The 24,127-nt window shown below is 37.7% G+C and overlaps 1 protein-coding gene across 3 annotated transcripts in view; it reads right to left on the bottom strand.

Annotated features, from left to right (window-relative positions):
* The window catches only part of ELP4 (elongator acetyltransferase complex subunit 4), a 141,545-nt gene that overhangs the window by 71,231 nt on the left and 46,187 nt on the right, over nucleotides 1-24,127 (bottom strand). For 2 of the 3 annotated variants that reach the window (XM_039355912.1, XM_039355913.1), the window contains 3 exons: nucleotides 10,282-10,421; nucleotides 8,873-8,957; nucleotides 4,923-5,111 (listed from right to left, as the gene is read on the bottom strand). In XM_039355912.1, coding sequence (XP_039211846.1) covers nucleotides 4,923-5,111; nucleotides 8,873-8,957; nucleotides 10,282-10,421 — 414 coding nt within the window. The remainder of the gene's footprint in view (nucleotides 1-4,922; nucleotides 5,112-8,872; nucleotides 8,958-10,281; nucleotides 10,422-24,127) is intronic. The other variant, XM_039355914.1, reaches the window with a different exon arrangement.

Below are 24,127 nucleotides of genomic sequence, written 5' to 3'. Positions count from 1 at the left end.
TAGAAAGGAATACAGTCACCACTTAAGCCACTGCAAATAAAGCTCTATTACTCTTTCCAGCATTACCACACCACCTCTTCAATTAAATAGGACAAATTGTTCCTACACACACTTCTCTATAAGCTTGTATGGGTGTATTTATTCCACACTAATGCAAGGCGGTGAAAAAGCAAAAATAAAATGCCTTAATTAATGAATTTCCCTTCATTTCCCCCATGAGAATGGTTTCCAAGAGTTAGTGGATATGAAGAGCAGTGAGGGACAAAGCATAAACAATTTTCACAGGAAAAAGCAATCACTCAAGTTCAAGAGCAAGGCCTTTTCCAGTACCTCATGTCTCATTTCAATCCATTGCCAAGGCTTCTTCCAACCTCAGGAGAAACTTAAGAGAGCTATATTGGAGGCCTGAGTAGGAAAGGAGTAGAGAATGCTGCTCTACTCATAAAATTATGATCCTATAATTAAAACTGTAATGAGAAATAGAACAATGAAATGAGCTTGGGAGGAGCTGTAGCATTCTTCAATTTCTTCCAGTGAATTTACATTTAGTTAGGAAGTATGACTTTGTAGCTCAATGATTATCAGAACTTAGGGTTCCTACATCCAGTTTTCTACCAATTTCCATATCCATTATCCAGAAAACAATCTGATATCAGAATAAATCATTCTAGTTTGATTTATTTATTTCAGATAATGCAAATATACCATTTGCATACTTCAGAATTTTTTTACATCTTTAATATAACATATACTGTACAATTCAATTGAAAAACAACCTGAAATCTTTTAAGGGAAAATAACAGTAAAAAGCTAGAATAATGTGGCTGGATAAGTGTTCATACCCTCTTATAAGTGGAGATGTGGCTACATTCAGAATTAACTAATCACATTCAAACTGATGGTAAATAGTAGTCAGTAGATACCTGCCATCAATTAAAATGACTCTGATCAAGCCTATAAAAAATTCAGCTGTTCTAGTAGGATTTTTCTGATTTTTACTCAGTTGCCTCTTAGAGCAAAAGCCATGGTCTGCAAAGAGCTTACAAAGCATCAAAAGGATTTCATTGCTAGAAGGTATCAGTCAGGGGAAGGATACAAAAAATTTCCAAGGCGTTGGATATATTATGGAACCAGTGAAGACAGTCATTAACAAGTGGAGAAAATATGGTATAATGACATTAGCAAGAACAGAAAGTACCTCCAAAATTGATGAAAAAACAAGAAAGCTGATATGAGAGGCTACCAAGAGGCCTGTAGCAACATTAAAGGAGCTGCAAGAAGTTCTGGCAAGTATTGGTTATGTACCAAAGGTGCTTTTGGTTGTGTACTACATGTGACAATTCAGATTCTTCATATGTCTGGGCTGTGGGATAGGGTGCAAGACGGAAGCATTTTCTTATCAAGAAAACCATTCAAACCTGGCTACATTTTGCAAAAACCTACATCAAGTTTAACTAAAGCATGTGGGAAAATGTGTTATAGCCTGATGAGACCAAAGTTGAACTTTTTGTTCATAATTCCAAAAAGTATGTTAGGCGCAAAAACAATACTGCATATTACCAAAACTACACCATACCCACAGTGAAGCATGGTGGTGACAACATTATTCTTTGGGGCTGCTTTTCTTCATCTGGAACTGAGGCTTTAGTCAAGGTGGAGGGAATTATGAACAGTTCCAAATACCAGTCAATTTTAGCACAAAACCTGCTAAAAATGTTGAAGATGAAGAGGACTTTCATCTTTTAATACTATAACAACCCAAAGTATATGTCCAAAAGAATGATTTCATCAGAAGAAGATCAAAGTTTCGGAATGGCCTGGACCTGAATCCAACTGAAAATTTGTGAGGTGACCTGAAGAAAACTGTGCAAAGGAAATGCCCTCACAATCTGATAGATTTGAACTGCTTTTCAAGGAAGACTGGGCAAAGATTCCTAAGGCAAAATGCATCATGCCAATAGGTTCCTATTCCAAAAGACTGAACGCTGTCATAAAACCAAAAGATGCTTCAACAAAGTATTCATTTAAGGGTGTGCATTATTATGCAGTATTATTCTAGTTTTTATTTCCTCTCTTAAAAGACTTCAGTTTCTTTTTCAGCTGAACTGTACAGTTTATGTATTATATTAAATGTGGAAAAAAAATATTGAAGTGATTTATCCTGGTTTTTTTACATTTCAAAAACCTGGTATTTTTATAGGGGTGTATAGGCTTTCTATATCCACTGTAGCATAAATCTAGTGATGTTCTTATGAAAGTTAATTTCTTTAATATCTTCTTTTGAAGGAGCTTGAAATTTTTCTGGTTGAAGATGGAAACGATACAACGTATTAACTGCTAGATAATAACTTAAATGCTATTTATCTTTTTGAAAATGCAAGGAATTAAAAAACTAGCTGTTCTGAAATATATATATATATATATATATATATATATATATATATATATATATATATATATATATATATATATATAATAGTTTAATAGTACATTTTAGTCTAATATAATTTAATAATTATAATAAATATAGGACACAAAATAGAGTTGAAAATATTTTATTTTTTTAGAATAGATTGGTAACGTATTTCCTAAGTCCATTTTCTTATGAGACAGGTTTACTTCAACAAATAAACTATGAACTGAACTGAACAATATAGAACATGCATGATGATTCCATTTCCAATACATTGTTGTTAAACATCTTGCAAATTGTTGTGACTATCAAGAGCTTGCCACTCATGCATATTTGTGCTTTTCTGTCTCTTCTTTTCTTCACTTTGTGAGCCACAGAAAAAGCCTCTCCTTAAAACTGAGATGTTTCAATGGGAAGGGGGAATTCCAGAAACAGTTTACATTATCAAAGCTCCACATGTTCTAAGTGCCTCTAACTGACTTCCAACTTCAAAAATTTCCTTAGGGTCCCCAATCCCCAGATGAACATCTTCCATTTATTTAATCCCTAGCTCTAGATCCATTACTGTATATTTTCCTGATTAAGAAAACACTTCTGAAGGGTACATTTGGCAGAGCTTGATATGAGGAGAAAGTATTAATTAATAGATAGATGCTATTTTGCTGAAAGGGATAATACCTTATACAATCATTAACATCATCTGATCTTTGTAGTCTATGTTCCATTGCTGGTTATAATAGGTACTGATTTTCTGTCTGGATTAGTTATACTTTGTTTAACCAATATTGTAAGCTTCCTTTTCTTTAAGAGCTAATTTTGATTGTTGGTGATTTGGAATATTTCTTAAATCTATCAATCCATATTATTTTTATATATATCCTTATACTGTAAAGTACTTAAATTAGAAATTACTAGATTAAGTTTATAGGAGCAGAAAGTGTGAAGCTACTGGATTATGTAGAATATTTTACATAAATTATTTTCTAAAAATTGTTTTAGAAATATGCTAGCAATATTTTGACTGTTAAATGTTAAAAAATACTATGATCCTAAATTTGCAGATTTTATTCTATCTTAATTATCTGACATGACTTGTAAAGAAGTTTCCTGAAAGGCAGGCTACCAAAATAATAAATCTATTACTTTTACAATATAGTATTATACAAATAGAAGCATAGATAAAAGAGGGAAAGGAAAGGAAATTGTTGGTCTTTTAGACAAAGATCTTTTTACATTTCTAATCCACTCACAAATCCCAGCAACAGAGTTGTGAGAAGCTGAGTAGTGAGAATGTGAGCAGCTGCTGTTATTAGAACTAAAAAGTCTGACTAGTGCCTGAGACGGAGAGACCACATGTTCGGCTGTCCTCTCATCTTGCCATCCTCACCAATTAACTATTAACATGGAGGGCTGGACACATGCTCTTGGGGGCTCTTTAACAGGCTTCTTGGAGACTGGAACAACTACACAGCAGGGCTCTGGGAACTGAGTAGTCTGTAATATAGGAAAACCTCAGACCCTTTGCTCCTAATGACAGCTTGCTCTGCAATTTAAACACTCTATTAAGTTGTGTCTTAACAGAGAGGAGGTCCTGGAAATTTAACTATTCCGAGAAACTCTTAAGTTTTAGTCCATGGAACAAATGCATCACAATTATTAAAACAATTATTTCTCATTCTTAAGTCTAGAAACAGAAAGACAACATATGGGATTATAAAGCCCATTCGCCAAAATAGTGGAGAATGTTTCAGAAACCTAAAACAAAATCAGAATCAAGATACCATCTTTTGACAGAAGGGACTGGTTAGGAAACATAAAATTTGATTGTTCATTAAATTCGTAGATTCCCAAATATTTTAGTGCTCCCTTTAGAAAACATTCGTGTCATTTGTTTGATAAAAAATAATCCCTAGAGAATAAACACATCACAAATTCAGCACCATCTTCCATTTTCCCTGTTTCCTTATCCTGGACAATCCCATGCACCTTATCCAATATCATTCCTTAGAATGCCTTTCCTTTCTCTAGTGGCCATTTGAAGAAAGCACAAAGTTTCACTGCAGGATGGAATTACACTAATAATTCTCTTTATCAAATTCATTAGGAATCATTATGAAGTACTAGGGAATATTAGCAAAGAATCCCATTTTAATTTGGCTATACGAAATAAAAAGGAAATTGAAAATTATCTGCTACTAAAGGAAAACGGCCACAATAAAGTAGGGCAGTGGTTTTCAATTTTTTCTTCATCACGGATCCCCTTTAAATACCTTTTGTGGCCATGGACCATGCCACAGATCCCCAAGATTTAACTCAAGATTTAAATCATAACAAACCTTCGTGGACCCCGTGATGACATCACCCCCCAGCGGTCCATGGCCACAGGCTGAGAAATACTGAAGTAGGGTATTAAGTAATATTCCCCTAGCATGTTCTGATTACTAATAATCCAATGACCTTTTCTTTGTGTATCTAACATGATTGACTATAGTAATTGGATTGAACCTACTTGGATCAGATGAGTTGGAGCAGTGATGATGCACACCGATAATGAGGATCTCAGGAGGCCGCGTAGAGCATACATAAATCTGGTGAGGCTGTGCAGATTTTCTGGATTTTCAGTACAACAGATATCATCACCCCATAATACTGAACCAAGACTCTGAATTCCTATTCTCAACACATTCCTTTGTTTTTTCTATCAAATATGAAAAAAGAAAAAGGATTTTAGTGGAACCTGTAAGTTCAAGAAGAAAATACTAACTCTGGGGCAATTTGTTATTTTATATGCAACGAAGAGAAAATAACTTCTGCGTTAAAAAATATAAAAGCAAAGCAAAACAAAACAAAACAAACCCCACAAGTATCTTTTCAGCTGACCAATTTAAGCATTCCATAAGTATCTAAATAAAAAACAGTTTTGAGGAAAAAAACAGTTGGAATGTTTTTAGAGGATACAGATACATATTACAAGTGTCTGGTGTAATATACAAATTACACTACTGTTTCATAAAAATGTGAATAACTATGCTTGAAGTGACTATAAATAATTCTATCAATACATTGATATAATTAAAAAAATGGTACTGAAGATTACCTTATGATTCGTCTCAGTTAAAAGAACTAAAAATTGCTTTTGGAAGTTAATGAATCCAACATTTAATTGTGGACTAGAAGACCTCCAAGGTCCTTTCCAACTCTGTTAGTTTCTAATTAAATTATTCATTCATTCATTCATTCATTCATTCATTCATTCATTCATTCATTCAATTATTTTTAGTTTTTATTCTTAGAGTTACTTAAGATAAGCAACCATATAAAGGTTCTAAATAAGTGAACAACTATAAAAAAACATTATCTATTTTGCTTCTGTCTAGGCTGCCTGTTTCTGTGGGTTTTAATTGTTCTAAATTTTACTGTCTTTGGATTATATAAGCCAGGAGTGTCAAATTCAATTTCACTGAGCGCCACATCAGCATTGCAGTTGCCCTTGGGGGGCTGGGTGGGTGTGGTCAGAGTGGGTGCAGCCTACTGGGTGGGTGTGACCTACTGGGTGGGCGTGGCCAGTTCTATATCATTCGCATCAAGGGTGCCTGTGGGGGCCTGGGCAGGAGTGGAACAGATCTGAGGGTCTCTGGCAGAAGGGGGTGGGACCAGGGCAAGTGCCAAGGCATGGTCCACTGGGGCAAGTGCCAAGATGGCCACCACAAAATTGTACATTGGCTCCTGGCCAGCCAGGGCCAGGGTCAAGGCAGCGGGGGCCGTTCCCTCACTGTTTCCAGGATGGCTTCGTGGGCCACATGAAACCACTTCGTGGGCTGCATCCAGTGTCCGGGCCTTGTGTTTGACATGTCTGATATAAGCCATCTAAAGACTCCTGAAGTGCATGCCATAAAAATTAATAAATTAAAACTAATAAAATCTTTGCACCAGCTAAATATAATTTATAGTCCAGTTATACTAGTTTTCTAGATTAATTGATAAAGGAAAAAAGGGAACTGCAAAAAAAATATTTTTTAAAAAACTATAAGAAACATTTTTGACATTTCTACAATGAATATCACATGGTGTATAACATAATGTTAATAATTAAAAATATCTCTCCATAATCTAAAGTACATTTTTTTTAAAAAAAGGAAACCAACTAAAGTAATGAAATTACCTATGGATATGACTCATTTGCTAAAAAGGATAAGTACCGTCTGAAACCAGCTTGTTCCTGATCAGATTTTAACTACTATAGGTTTCATTTTTCTCTTCATAATGCTAAAATACATAATGTGGAATACATAGATCATGTTTTTAACTTTACTTTTTTGACAGTATTACTATATTGAAGACACTTCAGGTAAAGGCATGATATAAAGTTAATAAATGAAATATTTCAATTTTATTTCAATAGTTTATAATTGTGAACTGCTAAAGGAGAACCGCTATAGTATCCTCAAAGGCGGGGTATAAATGTAATAAGCAACAAATAATACATTACAAATATCTCTAGAGATGACATTTTTTGAAGCTGATCTTCAATCAAGCATGGATAAACTCGAAAATATATTGCTGCTAGTGCGCTTTAACAGAGTTCATCTGGGCTATTTACATGGGACAAAATGCCCAGTCACAAGAAATTTGAAAGTTCTTTAATTCATGTGAATTGCTCTTGTCCGGTATAGCCCTGTTCTGGTTTCAAGTAAATACAAGAAAGTACATGTGGAAGAAACGTAGTTAAGGATTTCGGTGTAATGTCAAATTATATTCCTAAAACATGGAATTTTTCATCTCATGATAAGCTTTGAGGCTGGGATATGGCAAAGATGATAATTCTATGCAAGTAGAAAAAAAGTCATTTTCCTGAATTTAAAGAAGGGATCCAGGCTAAGAATGTGCTTTTTATTTTTAATTTTTTTTCTTCTAAAATCCAAATGACACAGTACAGTGATACATGGTTTAGATAAAACTTAATTGAATTAACTGAAATATAAATATTTATATATCTAATTAAATGTGGGGAGGTGAAGTTGGTTATGTTTAGTTCATTTAATCATTGGTATATTTTTTTCTCTGTACTGATTAATCACTATTTGACAAAGAGACTTTCCTTTCGTATTTCACTATTTTAGTAAATAAAATTTCAAAAAATCAGTGCTTAATCATTAGCTTGGATTTTGCCTTCCACTTATGCATGGAATAACAACGCTCAGATATCTCACTTCACCACAAGTCCAAGGTATAGCATAGAAACAGCTTAAGAGGACTTCCATTTTTACAACTTTTTTGGCTGTCTCAACATCCTTAAACTAAGAGGAGACTACAATGATGACATAACAGCTCCAAGCCTGTTTCCTTTTTAAATTTCAAGAAGGCTTTTAGTCATAAGTGATCCCGTTCTCACTTTATTATTTTAATAGGTTAGTACTCTGGCTATATTTTATTTTATTTTGATTCTGCTGTTTTGCTGCTATTTGTAGTATTTTCCTGTTCTTTAGTTATTCATTGTCCTTAAACACTATTAAGTTTGATATAATGAATACTGTTTTCTCTTTTCTTAAAAAAATCCATACAATGGCCTATTGTTCTTACCTAAAAATGGTTTCATCCACTTATGATATCTATTAAAAATAATGAGAGACCATACTTAAATACAATTTTTATCTCTTTTCCAGGAACATTTTATTTGCTACCTGCTGTCAGGATTTTCTTGTCACTTTGGTGCAGTTGCTTCTAATATTCTATGAATTTCTGCTTCCAAAGGACTTGTCATCATGTTGGAGGAACAGCTCAACATGCTGTACTAGGAGAACTGTTACGACATGCCTGTTGCTATGGCAACCAAAGCAGAGATGCCTGTCAGGGACCAATTTACTTATCCAGAAGGGCACTGCTACTTCTAAAGGGAAAACATGTTTACCCGTAAAGCTATGTATAAGCTGAGAACTAAATTAAACAGGAAAATTCTGCTTGACAAATACAAAAATAAATAAATAAAACCAGAGAAAGAATGCAGAATTTTAAGGAGAAATTGACCAGAGGTTCAACTGCTAGAGTTTTGCATTATCATACTTTGGAGAGAATGAGATAGTAAAATTAACCGTTTATGCACTAAACATTTGTATTTTTTTCCAACCACAAATATACAGTATATAAATGAAAAATGTAAGTATCATTAATGAAGCCTCTCATAAGTGGTCATTAAAAAACAATTATGAAAGTGTTATAAGTGCTTGGAATCAAACATATTTGCTGTTGAATCATACATTCCAGGGATTCTCAACCTTGGTAACTTTAAGACTTGTGGACTTCAACTCCCAGAATTCCTCAGCCAGCTTTGCTGGCTGAGGAATTCTGGGAGTTGAAGTCCACAAGTCTTAAAGTTGCCAAGGTTGAGAACCCCTGATCCATTCAGACATTATAAAAATGTGTATCTTATATGCTTGTAAATATCTGAAGTAAGTTTAATACCTGAAAAGTGGACCCACTGTACCCTTGTTGACAAATGACTTTCTGAATAGAATGAAGCAGTCTGGTGTAAGCACATGCCTTATTACTAAAGAGAGAACCAGAATATTTTATTTAATATATTTTTATATTAGCTGAAACATTCAAAAATTCAATTTTACAAATATAAGAAATAAGGAATAAATGTCTTTAAACAGGTTAGTTAACAAATGCTCAGTGTGGCAGCATATAAAACAACTATTCTAGTTGTTTTTAGTTCCTGCATTTCTAGCACTTTAGTTCACCAATGAGCCATGGAGAGCTACTTCAACAAACCAAATGAATCCTTGTCATTATTAAACCTGAATAGGCCCCTCTACATCTACTAGACTTAGAAGACAAATACCCCATAGCCCATGTGCCTACCCCAGCCTCATTTCTGCAATTCTCACAGCTCTGCCAAATTTCAGTGAAATTATCACCCTGAAGGATTACACATTGTGTATTAGCTATGTTTGCGGAAGTGCTATTCCTTTCAGACATAAAGGTGGGAACTCTCTAGATGTGGAGGGAGTTTGAAATTCACCGGGTTGAACTAAAAGCTCCTTTTCCACATGCAGATCTCCACAGCCGTTATTTTATCGTTCTGGCTCTAACTGTTGTTATAGAACCAGGTAGCTAAAACATCAAGTGGAGGCAACTTGATTTTTTAATGGCTAAGATCACTGAGATGAAAAGAACACAAAGGACACTTTATTAATTAAATTTATATGCCTTATCCCCGATAAGTGATAGTTTACAGATAGTACTGTAAGTCATGTTGTCCATGAATGTTTTTTCCTCACATCTCAATAGTTCTAATTCCATTAATTCAACAGCATTCATCCCCACCAAAAATATAACATTTGATGTAGTTTGGGGAAAGCAAATTCTCCACCAGAACTCTCTCTCTTTCCCGTGGAACAAGTGTCTCTGCTATAATCAGCTCTTCTTTTCTTTCACATAATCCTTCCTTCTTTTCTATATACCATACTTATCTACTGATACTGGATGAAAGAATCTAACATAAAAGTATTTCTAACAGTTAAACTGTGTGTATTATAACAGGGTTTTCCTCATTTTTAATTTGTGTCTAACAGTGAGTCAATCCTTTAAAGTAGGCTATCCAAATATTACAGTTGGCTATTTAGGGGAGTTAATTATATTAGTATTTTGTGGGCACAGAGAGAAAATTTGGGTGAGGTCCAATAGTATCTATCAGTAAATTAACAAGATTGCGTTTTTTTTCAAACCCAGGTTTTTTTGCAGTTAGGAGGTGAAGTCAACATATAGTGAAAATACTGGCAAACTTTGAAGTATTTTATTTGTGTTCTTGGCCAGTCAACATATTTTTATAATTAGCCTTTTTTTCTGCCCAAGAATTGTGAACTCACCATGACTTTTCATCAACATCCAAGCCTGTTTCTTCAGGAATGAAAAAACCATCCCATTTAACATTTTGGATTAGTTCTGGAGCCATTGTTTTAGATAAATCAAAGTAGTGTCCAAATTTTGAAAAGGGTATGTGGGTTACCTGTAAAAGCACACAATGAATGTTATTCTCTGAAGAATAGCATATAATACCCAAATTGTCAATTATTTTTAAAGGCAAAATGTCTACTGACATCTAACTGTTAGTGTTCATCATGAATCCATGTAATCAAAGCCATCTACAGGTAGTCCTTGATTTACAACAATTCATTTAGTGACCATTCAAAGTTGCAATAGCACTGAAAAAAATGACTTATGACTGTTTTTCAAGCTTACAACCTTTGCAGCATCCCCATGATCATGTGACCAAAATTCAGACGCTTGGCAACTGGTTCATATTTATGACTGTTGCTGTATCCCAAGGTCATGTGATCCGCCTTTTGCAAACTTCTGACAAACAGGTCAATGGGAAAGCCAGATTCATTTAACAACCTAGGTTACTAATTTATCAACTGCAGTGATTCACTTAACTGTATTATTAACTTAACTGCAACGATTCACTTAATAACTGTGGCAATAAAGGTCGTAAAATTGGGCAAACCTCAGTTAACAAAAGTCTCACTTAACAATAGAAATTTTGGGCTCAATTGTGGTTGTAGGTTGAGGTCTACCTGTGCTATTGAAATCTGATGCTGAACCTGTTTCATTCAAGATTGTCCAGAGCTAAGACATTTCAAAACTCCTGAGGAAACATACAAGTATGTAACATTTGTTATTGGTCAGTGATGATCTAATAAAGTATTGTAGACTTAAATAGAAAGCTTATAGCCACCTTAATGTACTTATTATAGCCACCTTAATGTGATGAGATACTGATATATCCAAGTCAGGTACGTAACTTGAAGTCAAACCTGCCTTTTTTTTGTAAACCCAGGCAAACAAAAGGTTGAGAAGAAAAAGGATTGTACATATACAGTCATGTAAAAAAAGAAAGTAAAGCCTCTTTGAGTTTTCTGACTTTATGTATCAGGACATAGTAAAAATCATCTGGTCCTTAGCAGTTCTTAAGAGTAGGTAAATACAACCTCAGATGAACAACAACACATGACATATTACACCATTTCATTATTTATTTTACAAATAGAAAGCCAAAATGGAGAAGCCATATGTGAAAAACTAAGTACATCTTCTACAATAACTTGTAGAACTATCTTTAGCAGCAATAACGTTAATCATTTTATGCATGACTTTATCAGTCTCTTTATCATTGCTGTGGAGGAATTTCGTCCCATTGTTCTTTACAACATTGCTTCAGTTCATTGAGGTTTGTGGACATTTGTTTATGCACAGCTCTCTTGAGGTCCCACCACAGCATTTCAATTGGGTCGAGCTCTGGACTTTGACTGGGCCATTGCAACACATTGATTCTTTTCTTTTTCAGCCATTCTGTTTTAGATTTGCTTGGGATTATTGTTCTGTTGCATGACCCAATGTCGGCCAAGCTTTAGCTGTCAGACAGATAGCTTCACATTTGATTATAGAATACTTTGGTATGTAAAGGAGTTCATGGTTGACTGCAATGACTGCAAGCTATCCAGGTCCTGAGTCTGCAAAACAAGCCCAAACCATCACCCCTCCACCACTGTGCTTGACAGTTGGTATGAGATGTTTGTGCTATGCTGTGTTTGGTTTTCACCAAATGTGGCACTGTGCATTAAGGACAAACATCTCCATTTTGGTCTCATCTGTCCAAGGACAGTGTTCCAGAAGTCTTCTGATTTGTTCAGATACAACTTTGCAAATCTAATATGTGCTACCATGTTCTTTTTAGAGAGCAGAGGCTTTCTCCTGGCCACCCTTCTAAACAAACCATACTTGTTCGGTTTTTTTCTAACTGTACTGTCAGGAACTTTAACATTTAGCATGTTAACTGAGGCCTATAGAGTCTGAGATGTAATTCTTAGAGTTTTTGCAATTTCTCTGAGCATTGCATGGTCTGACCCTGGTGCGAATTTGCTGGGAAGTCCACTCCTGGGAAGACTGGCAACTCTCTTTAATGTGAACAATCTTCCTCACTATAGAACACAGGTGTCAAACTCAATCGCATCACATGACGTATTGTGACACATCACCATGTTTTTTGCCTTTGTAGAGCCGAGGTAGGCATAGCCTGCATGTGACACATCAGGCCCTTGGGTTGCCAGTTTGACACCCCTGTTGTAGAATGATGGACTTTCAATTGTTTGGAAATGGCCTTATAACCCTTCCCAAATTGATGGGAAGCAACAGTTCCTTCTCTAAACTCATTGTTGATGTCTTTCCTCTTTGGCATTGTGTTAACACACATCTCAATGCTGGAGACCAGCAAACTCCTAAAACTTCCACTTTTATAGAGGTAGTCACACTTGCTGATGACCAACTGATCAAGGGCACTTGATTAGCAGCACCTGCCTGCTACTTAAGTCTCTTCATACTAATGGAAGCTATAAGAGTGTACTCAGTTTTTCACACATGGTTTCCCCATTTTGGCTTTCTTTTTGCAAATGAATGATGAAATGGTGTAATATGTCGTGTGCTGTTGTTCATCTGAGGTTGTATTTACCTACTTCTAAGAACTGCTAAGGACCAGATTATTTTTTTACTGAGAGAACTCAAAAAGAGGGCGTACTTTCTTTTTACATGACAGTATATGTATATTAATCTACAAAACTGGATTTAGGACCTGGCTAGCTGAGGAATTACTTCTCTCCCACTGTCTTTTAGTTAATATGATCTGGCAGAATGGGCATGCTCTCGGTTCTATCCACTGTTGCTGCTCTTAGGAATAATAAACCTCTGTAGGCTCAAGTAGTCCCAACCTTGCTGTACTTTAGATGAACCTTGAAGACCTGGCTCCTTTTTTTACAAAAATAATAGTTTTCTGAATGAATTATATGAATGTGTTGGGTATGTGGGTATGTGGGTCCGAGGGTTATCATCTTCTTTTTTTCCATTTTTGTATTGTGCTTTAATTTGTACGTGGGCCAGAATTGTTATGAAATGAGCAGATGTATAAATTTGATTGATAAATAAATATTTTAATTCTTTACTAATACTTAACATTCAAGTAAGATACAACACGAGCAATTTTATATCCCAACTTTCTAACAAAACTATCTTTGTAATGTATTTATCCCTCTGGAACAGGCGTGTCAAACACGCCGTGTCACGTGACGTGTCACGATGTATCGCAACTTTTTTTCCCTTGACAAAGCTGGGGTGGGCATGGCCTCCGCGTGACGAATCTGGCCCACGGGTCGGCAGTTTGATACCCCTGCTCTAGAATCATAGATAGTAAATGAAGGCTCTCTAGTAACAATGAACTAGAATCTCCTCAACCAACTCCCCAGCTGAGGAAGGATTTCCTCAATTATCAAATGTACATGTCTATTACTATAGGATAACATTATAAAGCTGTAAATATATTGCAAAAATCACATCAACCCTGCTTCAGTGGACAGCATACAGTTTACTCTTCTCAACACATGCACTTTGCTGTCAGCTTGACAGAATCAATCACCCATTTAAACGAGTAAGCATCTTCCCTGTAGAAGAGTAAAAACTCTCAATGCTTCAATAAAACGGTTATAAAATTAGGCCAGAATTCATACTCTCAAATATGCAATTGTTGTTGATAATATTAAAAACAATGAGTATGTGATTGTTACTAAAATGGTTCTTAATCACATCTTGCTATTTATATATACACAACTTCGAATATTGGACATATTGGTTTTGGGCTACAGTATCGGTGTCAAACTTGCAACGTCACATGATGTATCATGATGTATCACAACTTTTTTTCCATTGCTGGCAATGGGATGGCTGTGGTTTTGCTATGATGCATCCAGCCCATGGGCTGGAAGTTTGACACCCCTGGGCTACAGCTTATGTTATCTGAACAAACATCTTTTGCACAATGGGATTTTCCTCTGTTCTCCACCTGCATCTGCTCTAGAGCAAAAGAACAAAAACAAAAAAAGGTGGGGCTTGGCGGAGTTGCTGCAGAAAGAAGGAATTGATACTGTTAAATGCTGCCTTACCTAGATATGTTATTTAAAGCATTACATAGTGTAGTAATGGCACATCTGCAAAAAAACCCATCTAGCTCAGACAGCATCAAGGATTCCATATTTAAAACATTATATTGCAAGAAATGCAGATGATATGCACAAGATATGCAGATGATACCACTCTAATGGCAGAAAGTGAAGAGGAACTAAAGAGCCTCTTGATGCGGGTGAAGAAGGAGAGTGCAAAAGTTGGCTTGAAACTCAACATTAAGAAAACCAAAATCATGGCATCTGGCCCTCTCAATTCCTGGAAAATAGATGGGGAAGAAATGGAAGTAGTGACAGATTTTATTTTTCTGGGCTCCAAGATCACCTCAGATGGGGACTGCAGCCAAGAAATTAAAAGACGCTTGCTCCTGGGGAGGAAAGCTATGGCAAATCTAGACAGCATACTAAAAAGCAGAGACATCACCCTGCCAACAAAAGTGCGTATAGTCCAGGCCATGGTTTTCCCAGTTGCAATGTATGGCTGTGAAAGTTGGACCATAAGAAAGGCTGAGCGCCAAAGAATTGAGGCCTTTGAACTATGGTGCTGGAGAAGACTCCTGCGAGTCCCTTGGACTGCAAGGCGTTCAAACCGGTCAGTCCTAGAAGAATCAACCCCGACTGCTCTTTAGAAGGCCAGATCCTGAAGTTGAAACTCAAGTACTTTGGCCACCTAATGAGAAGGAAGGACTCACTGGAGAAGAGCCTAATGCTGGGAAAGATTGAGGGCAATAGAAGAAGGGGACGACAGAGAATGAGATGGCTGGATGGAGTCACTGAAGCAGTAGGTGTGAATTTAAATGGACTCCAGAAGATGGTAGAGGACAGGAAGACCTGGAGGAACATTGTCCATGGGGTCGCGATGGGTCAGACACGACTTCGCAATTAACAACAACAATTGCTTTTCAGCCAAAATTTTCTCTATAATGACTTACAGATAGATAGTTTTCATACATTTGAAAGACTCAATCTACAAGAAATGGAATAAAAAAGAAACAGGGAGGGGAAGGAATAGGAAAGCAAACAAATCCAGAAATAAATTCTTAAAATAGTAGCATTTACAACAAATCAAAAAGAAAAGAGTTTGAGGAAGCTAGTCTTTCAGAGAAATTGAAGGAAAAGGTTCTCCCTCTAACACAATCTGTTGGAATATAACACCTTTATAAAAGTGCTTGATTGTTCTCAGTATAATAGGGGCTATGAATACTCATAACTGGATTAAGACTCTCCTTTTCCTTTGTAATGTATTATATTTTAATTTGTAAAATGAACTGCAAAACAGTACATGTTATGAATCATATTCAGATTTCTTTTTAAAATATTAGTTGAGATATCTAATTGAAGAGGTGCATTAATGAAATTCCTAAGGAACCTCTACCATACATCTTATATTCTTATACTAATCTTTTTCAAACAAATAGGAACAATGATGGCTATTATCTTACACATGAACCTGAAATAAGTTTCAGTTAATTAATTGGGAGTTACTTGATGTGATTATAATTTTTTAAAGGTTGATATTGTACAAAATAATAATAAACAGTTATAGTAGCCCTCTCTTTAAATTAAAGTGGTTTGGAGTGGGGGGGGCAGAGTATACTATTTGATATAGTTTAGCATTTTACAATATTGACTGTTTGGCACATATCTGTTAATTCCTCCCAACTACTGTGTGTGTGGGTGGATGGGAAGGTTATTCATATATAAAGAACTAGATAGAACACTAAATATTTGTATATTTAATTTTAGAAATCCTGTTTGTGTTAAATACTTACACAAAAATAGCAAATCAAAATTGAAAATTGTATTTTTTAAAAGCAAAATGAATGAAGAAGTTAATTATTGCTTAATTAAAAGAATATAAAACTTAGTATTTTTAATACAAATATAATAGTAAAATGATTTTTAAACTTACTATTTGTATTATAGGACAGACTATTAGATATTAAGCATTATTTGAATATCAAGGTAGATGTTTTCCGATTTTTAGCTATCACAGTAAATACGGTGATATGATAGACCATTTCTAAATACTGAAATTAAAACTAAACTAAAACTAAAACCAAATATGTGTATTGTAAAAAATAAATCACAAGTTCCAATTTATTTAGTTTTCGACTTCTCAAAGCAATTTAAACAAGGGCTGTTCTTTGCCCTATAATCTATTCTTTATCCGGATTACTGATAGAATGTTTTTACTGCAATCTCTGCCAGAGCTCATCTTTTTATTGTGTAAGCCCAAACCCCCTTAATGTTTTAGAAAGGCCTTGACTAACTGAACTTTGATCTGATGTCTTCATTGAGAAAAGCTCCAGGTTGCCCATTTCAGATGCAAATCCTTACTGAGGCCCAAGAGAATTCAGTAAGAACAGTAAAAAAGAAGAAACAAGAATTTTCCAAGATCCTCTTTGAGAATCCTAGGGAACACTGGTGTCCCTAATCCATACAATTGCATGGATTAAGGTAGGTGATAACCTTTCTTGATTTTAAAGAATGAGCACAGTGCCTACAAGGCATGGAGACCTAGGATTTGGCTGCAATAAAACACTAGGTAATAAAAGCCTGTCTATGTTAGAAGTCAGTGAATAGACCTCAATGTACCACATTCCCAGGAGTAGTGGAGAAGCTTGCAAAAAGCCCACCTGAATCAAGTAAGCATGAATAATCTTTCTTAGCGGCAACATGACCACAGAGGCTGCAAAAAAGGAAAAAAATGTGTTTCCTTTAAATATAAGATAATAAATTTAGTTTAAGAATAAATAGGGTTCCATAAACTACCATGCACAAGGAGAAATAAGGTACATTACCATGGAACAGAATATGCCTTTGTAGTCCTGTCTGCTATTAATGTTTCTGATTGCAATACTAATGTGCTAGAAATACTCAGTTTTAGGATGAATCAAGGCATAAAATTGATTTCATGCTGTGACAGTTTATATATTGCCCTAAGAAGACAAGAGGTTCATTCATTAAAAAGGGGAAGAATAAAAGAGATAAAGTGGCACGTGAAAACTATGCTTGTTATAAACATATCAATCTTTTAAGCTTGAATTTCACATGTTAAGCTAATTATAGAAAATAGTTAAACTGCCTCCCAAATTTTTTGACTTTGCAGCTCAAACTGTGCATATGGAACAAGAATTGCTAAATTACAACTAGGAAATCCTGTTTAAAGCTTTAGAGGTTTTAAGGCAACAAGAGAAGATAATATTAGGAGGAATTTCCTCACCAGTACTTTCCACCCTCACTATACATCACATGCTTCTTAAATGTCCCAAATGAAGAAGATAACAGAATAACAGAGTTGGAAGGGATCTTGAAGGTCTTCTAGACAACCCCCCTGCTCAAGTAGGAGACCCTATACTATTTCAGAGAAATGACTGTCCACCCTCTAGTGATGGAGCACCCACAACTTCTGGAGCTAAGCCATTCTACTGATTAATAGGAATTAATGGATTCCTGTTTGATAAGTTTCCATCCGTTACTTCGTATCCTTTAGGTGCTTTAGAGAATAGGTTGACCCCCTCTATGTCATAGCCCCTCAGTTATTGGAAGACTGCTATCGTGTCACTCCTAGTTCTTCTCTTCACTAGACTAGACATACTGAGTTCCTGTAACTGATCTTTATATGATTTAGCCTCAGTTCCCTAAACATCTTTGTTGCTTTTCTCTGCACTCTTTCTAGAGTCTCAATATCTTTTTTATATAGCAATGACCAAAACTGGATGCAGTATTCCAAATGTGGTCTTACCAAAACATTATAAAGTGGTACTAACACTTCACGTAATCTTGATTCTATCCCTTTGTTGATATAGTCTCGGACTGCGTTGGGTTTTTTGGCAGCTGCAACACACTGCTGGCTCCCATTTAAGTAGTTGTTCATTAGGTTCATTCCAGTTCTCTCAAAATAATAAAACTATGTAAAACTTTTCAAATTATTTTATCAGCAATGCTTATTTATGAATGTGGAAGAGATGTTGATGATTTAATCATTTTTAATTAAGCAAAAAATGAATAGGAGAGCAAAAAGGGACTCAGAACATGCTATTTCTCCCAGATATAGTGTGATGAGCAGGCACAATTAGAGACAGGCAGTCATTCAAATAACCTGGCCTCTGCTATGTTGGGCTTCATAGATGAATTGCACTAGAAACTTAGTGGAAACCAGTATAGCTCATAAAGCAATGAAGTTTCATGCAGTGTGTTCAAAACTGCTTAGGTCTGGGCAGTCTCAGTTCTGAATATTCTTCAAGGGCAGTTCCATGTAGAGTGTACTGCAAACATACAAAGAGGACGTAACTAAAATATAAGTGATCCAATCTAAAAATGTGAACAGTTTACAAAAAAATGGATTTGTGCAAAGGTCTCTTAAGTTATAACTGGCACTTACTCTTCAAGTAGGAATTCTGAGACCAAAAGGATTCCCCAAATACCCACCAATTTTATCTGAGGTAGTGCTACTTCATTCAAAGTGGGAAATCATTAGATCCTGGGAGTCCAAAACCTACAGCCACTCACGTCTTGCTAAAGTTGAGCTAAAGGCTGGTATTCTCTATTCAGATCCCACTGTCTCTAACAGTGGGAAAGAATCTTGACAGCAATATTTGGTTGGCAGGGTAGAGAAGTGTAATTGAATATCATAGTATACAGTGGGGCAAAAAAGTATTTAGTCAGCCACCAATTGTGCAAGTTCTCTCACTTAAAAAGATGAGAGAGGCTTGTAATTGTCATCATAGGTAGACCTCAACTGAGAGACAAAATGAGAAAACAAATCCAGACAATCATTTGGAAATAATTTATTTACAAATTATGGTGGAAAATAAGTATTTGGTCAATATCAAAAGTTCATCTCAATACTTTGTTATATATCCTTTGTTGGCAATGACAGAGGTCAAACGTTTTCTGTAAGTCTTCATAAGGTTGGCACACACTGTTGCTGGTATGTTGGCCCATTCCCCCATGCAGATCTCCTCTAGAGCAGTGATGTTTTGGGGCTGTTGCTGGGCAACACGGACTTTCAACTCCCTCCAAAGGTTTTCTATGGGGTTGAGATCTGGAGACTGGCTAGGCCACTCCAGGACCTTGAAATGCTTCTTACGAAGCCACTCCTTCGTTGCCCGGGCGGTGTGTTTGGGATCATTGTCATGCTGAAAGACCCAGCCACGTTTCATCTTCAATGCCCTTGCTGATGGAAGGAGGTTTGCACTCAAAATCTCATGATACATGCCCTCATTCATTCTTTCCACGGATCAGTCGTCCTGGTCCCTTTGCAGAGAAACAGCCCCAAAGCATGATGTTGCCACCCCCATGCTTCACAGTAGGTATGGTGTTCTTTGGATGCAACTCAGCATTCTCTCTCCTTCAAACATGACGAGTTGTGTTTCTACCAAACAGTTCTACTTTGGTTTCATCTGACCATATTACATTCTCTCAATCCTCTTCTGGATCATCCAAATGCTTTCTAGCAAACTTCAGATGGGCCCGGACATGTACTGGCTTAAGCAGGGGGACAGTCTGGCACTGCAGGATCTGAGTCCCTGGTGGCGTAGTATGTTACTGATGGTTGCCTTTGTTACGTTGGTCCCAGCTCTCTGCAGGTCATTCACTAGGTCCCCCCGTGTGGTTCTGGGATTTTTGCTCATCATTCTTGTGATCATGTTGACCCCACGGGGTGAGATCTTGCGTGGAGCCCTAGATCGAGGGAGATTATCAGTGATCTTGTATGTCTTCCATTTTCTAATTATTGCTCCCACAGTTGATTTCTTCACACCAAACTGCTTGCCTATTGCAGATTCAGTCTTCCCAGCCTGATGCAGGTCTACAATTTTGTTTCTGGTGTTCTTCGACAGCTCTTTGGTCTTCACCATAGTGGAGTTTGGAGTATGACTGTTTGAGGTTGTGGACAGGTGTCTTTTATACTGATAACAAGTTCAAACATGTGCCATTAATACAGGTAATGAGTGGAGGACAGAGGAGCCTCTTAAAGAAGAAGTTACAGGTCTGTGAGAGCCAGAAATCTTGCTTGTTGTAGGTGACCAAATACTTATTTCCACCATAATTTGCAAATAAATTCTTTCCAAATCAGACAATGTGATTGTCTGGATTTGTTTTCTCATTTTGTCTCTCATAGTTGATGACAATTACAGGCCTCTCTCATCTTTTTAAGTGGGAGAACTTGCACAATTAGTGGCTGACTAAATATTTTTTTGCCCCACTGTATGTTGAAAAAATGATCTTGTTCAGCAGTATACTGTAGATGTTGAATATTGAGTGAGAAGGCAATTCAGCCCTGAGGCAAAATTTAGAATAGTGCTTAAGGCTAGATCTCTTTCTCCCAAAAAATGTCTAGAACCAGCCTCAAAGGAAGAAGTGGGTAATCCCCACTCCCAAGCTCCTAGCTCAGTACAGAAAAAAGCCATGGGTGATGGTATCAAAAGCCGCTGAAAGATCAAGGAGGCCATGATGGATGTACCATTCCATCCTGAGTCTGCCAAAGGATATTAAAAAGCACAACCAAAGCTATCTCAGAGCTATAATCATGTTGGAAACCCTGCTGAAAAGGGTCTTGATCAGACATGTGAAACACAAGGTCTGTGGGCCGGATCCAGGCCGTGGAGGGCCCAGATTTGGCCCTCAGGGCTGTCCCAGAAGTGGGACAGCCCTGGCCCACCCCAACCTGGCTGGTTGTCCCCCCGGCGCACACACATGAAATGGCAAAGCTCGGGGCTGGGAGTGCACAGCAGCAGCTCATTTGCCTTACCCCCACTCCCAGCCTAACTCTGTCATGCCTGGCCATGCCCCGCTTTGCCAGGCCTCTCCTCGTCTGACTTTGCTTTGCCAGGCCAGGCCTTTCCTCACTCGGGCCATGGCGTTCTTTAAGCATGGCGCCCTAGGACATGCCCGGCCTGTGGAATGAAAGGTGTGGAGATGGGAGTATGTGGTGGCACAAGCCGAGTGTCAGCTGGCTCCTGGTTGCCCTCTTCGCCACATGGTAGGGCTGGAAAGGGGAACTCAGCACTCACACCAAATGCAGAGCCGCAGCCTGGAGGCCGGCAATGTGTGAGCCTCTGTGGCATCTGGAAAGGGTGAGAAGGAGGAGAAAGCAGGAAGGGTCTCTCTCTCTCTTTCTCTCTCTCTCTGTGTGTGTGTGTGTGTGTGTGTGTGTGTGTGAGAGAGAGAGAGAGAGAGAGAGAAAGAGCCAGGAGGGAAAGGGAAGAGGAGGAGGAGGAAACTGAGGTATTACATAAAAGGGGAACTTTCCCCTTTCTCCTCCCCTCTTTTTTTTAACCTCCTCCCACTCCGTTTAGTTGCAGCTGGAGGAAAAGAGCAAGAAGGAGGAGAAAGCAGGGAGAGGGTTTGTGTGTGTGTGTGTGTGTGTGTGTGTGAGAGAGAGAGAGAGAGAGAGACTGAGCCAGCAGGGAAGCAAAAGTGTGGGAAACGGGGAGCATTGCAAACAGAGTAAGCAAACTTACAAAAAGGGGATCTCTCTCTCTCTCTCTCTCTCTCTCTCTCTCTCTCTCTCTCTCTCTCTCTCTCTCTCTCTCTCTCACACACACACACACACACACACACACACACACACACGCTGCCTCGGGAAGGTGGTGTGCAGGCAGGCAAGAGAGCAAACTCGCAGATTGGCTTTGTGGTCTATTCTTGCCGCCTCCCCTCTCTAAAATCCAGACGATAATAGAACTCTTTGGATTAATGGGAAGTTAAGAGGAATTGGTGTGAGTTGAAATTAAAAGGGCAAATCAACTGCCCCCCCCTCCCGCCAATTATTTTGTCGGAGATGTAGAAAGTGTTTCTTGCTTCTACTTCCTCTCATCTGCTCTTTTGTAATTTAATCCAGCCTTACCCAAACTAATGTCATTTAGGTGTCATGGACCACAGTTCTCATCATCCTGTGGCTATGCTGGCTAGAAATGGAATGCCTTATTTTCTCTGCAGTATGAGCCTAGGAGGCAGTAGGTCTGTGGGATTTAGGTGTATTTAAACATTTGTTTCTTCTGCCTAATTTATTAAATCAATGTCTAATTCAAAATTAAATGTTTCAGAGAAATCCAGGGTGGTTTATAAGAAAACTCTCAAAGATAGCTATTGTAAAGCATCACCAGCACTGCTTAAAATAATATTAAAAGTGTGTATTTTAAGAAAGAAATATATTAGTAGTAATTTACTTAATGCTGTTTGACCATAAAATGTGTTGTTGTTCTACATATGCCTGGCTGAACAGTGTGTTTGGAGTTGCCTCTAAACGGGTGAGGGATGCACTGTTTATATTTTTCTTGGGAGAAAGTTCTATAATTGGGGTGCTTTCTCTGAGAAGGCTCTGCTCATGGCCACTGTTCTATAAACCAAACCAGGGAACCATCTGGTCTAAATGGATGGTAAGCAAAGATGATTAGGGGGCTGGAAGCTAAAACATAAGACAAATGTTTGTGGGAATTGGGTATGTCTAGCTTAGTGAAAAGGACTAGGGGTGGTGACATGATAGCAGTGTTCCAATATTTGATGGACTGCCACAGAGAAGAAAGGATCAACCTATTTCCAAAAGGCTTGCCTTCAGAAGGGATCAACCTATTTCCAAAAGGCTTGCCTGGATGCTCTATCAGTGGAGGCTTTTAAGAAGAAATTGGATATTCCATTGTCTGGAATGGTATAGGTCCCCTGCTTGAACAGGGGGTTGGACTTGAAGTCCTCAAAGGTCTCTTCCAACTCTGTTATTCTTTGAAAGAAGCACTGCCCATCTCTCCCCATCCCCTTGTCCCTTCCTGGGCACAGAGACAGGGAGGGAAGGAAGGAGGGAAGGAAGGAGGGGAGGGAAACAGGAAGAAAGAAATGGAAGGAAGGAGATGGGAATAAAAAGGAGGGAGGCAGGGAAGGAGGGGAGGGAGGGAGGAAGGAAGGAGATTGGAGTGAGAAGGAGGGAGGGCCTGAGGGAAGTCCTGCCTTAGCACTTGACCACCAGCAGCCCTGTTGCTCTTTTGCCGTCTCCTGGTCGTCTCCCATCCTATTGCTGAGGATGCTTTGGTTACAAAGCCAGGTCTCCTCACATGGAGAGGGAGTGGGCCTCCCTCTAACCCACGCACTTTGCCCTCCTGCACCCACCATGATCTGAGCAACAACAAAGCTAGTGGAGGTGACAGTATTCCAGCTGAGCTATTCAAAATCTTAAAAGACGATGCAGTAAAAGTACTACACTCAATTTGCCAGCAAATTTGGAAAACTCAACAGTGGCCACAGGATTGGAAAAGGTCAGTTTACATTCCAATTCCAAAGAAAGGCAATGCCAAAGAATGTTCAAACTATCGCACCATTGCACTCATTTCACATGCTAGTAAAGTTATGCTTAAAATCCTACAAGCTAGACTCCAGCAGTATGTGGATCGAGAACTACCAGAAGTACAGGCAGGATTTTGAAGAGGCAGAGGAACTAGAGATCAAATTGCCAACATACGCTGGATCATGGAGAAAGCCAGGGAGTTCCAGAAAAACATCTACTTCTGCTTCATTGACTATGCAAAAGCCTTTGATTGTGTGGATCACAACAAATTGTGGCAAGTTCTTAAAGAGATGGGAGTACCAGACCATCTCATTTGTCTCCTGAGAAACCTATATGCGGGTCAAGAAGCAACAGTGAGAACCGAACACGGAACCACTGATTGGTTCAAAATTGGAAAAGGAGTCCGGCAAGGCTGTATACTGTCACCCT

The sequence above is a fragment of the Crotalus tigris genome, unplaced genomic scaffold (assembly GCF_016545835.1).
Source record: "Crotalus tigris isolate CLP2741 ecotype Arizona unplaced genomic scaffold, ASM1654583v1 scf7180000018777.2418813, whole genome shotgun sequence".
Lineage (NCBI taxonomy): Eukaryota > Metazoa > Chordata > Lepidosauria > Squamata > Viperidae > Crotalus > Crotalus tigris.
Note: the sequence above shows the minus strand (reverse complement) of the source record. Positions and strands in the feature narration are given on the sequence as shown.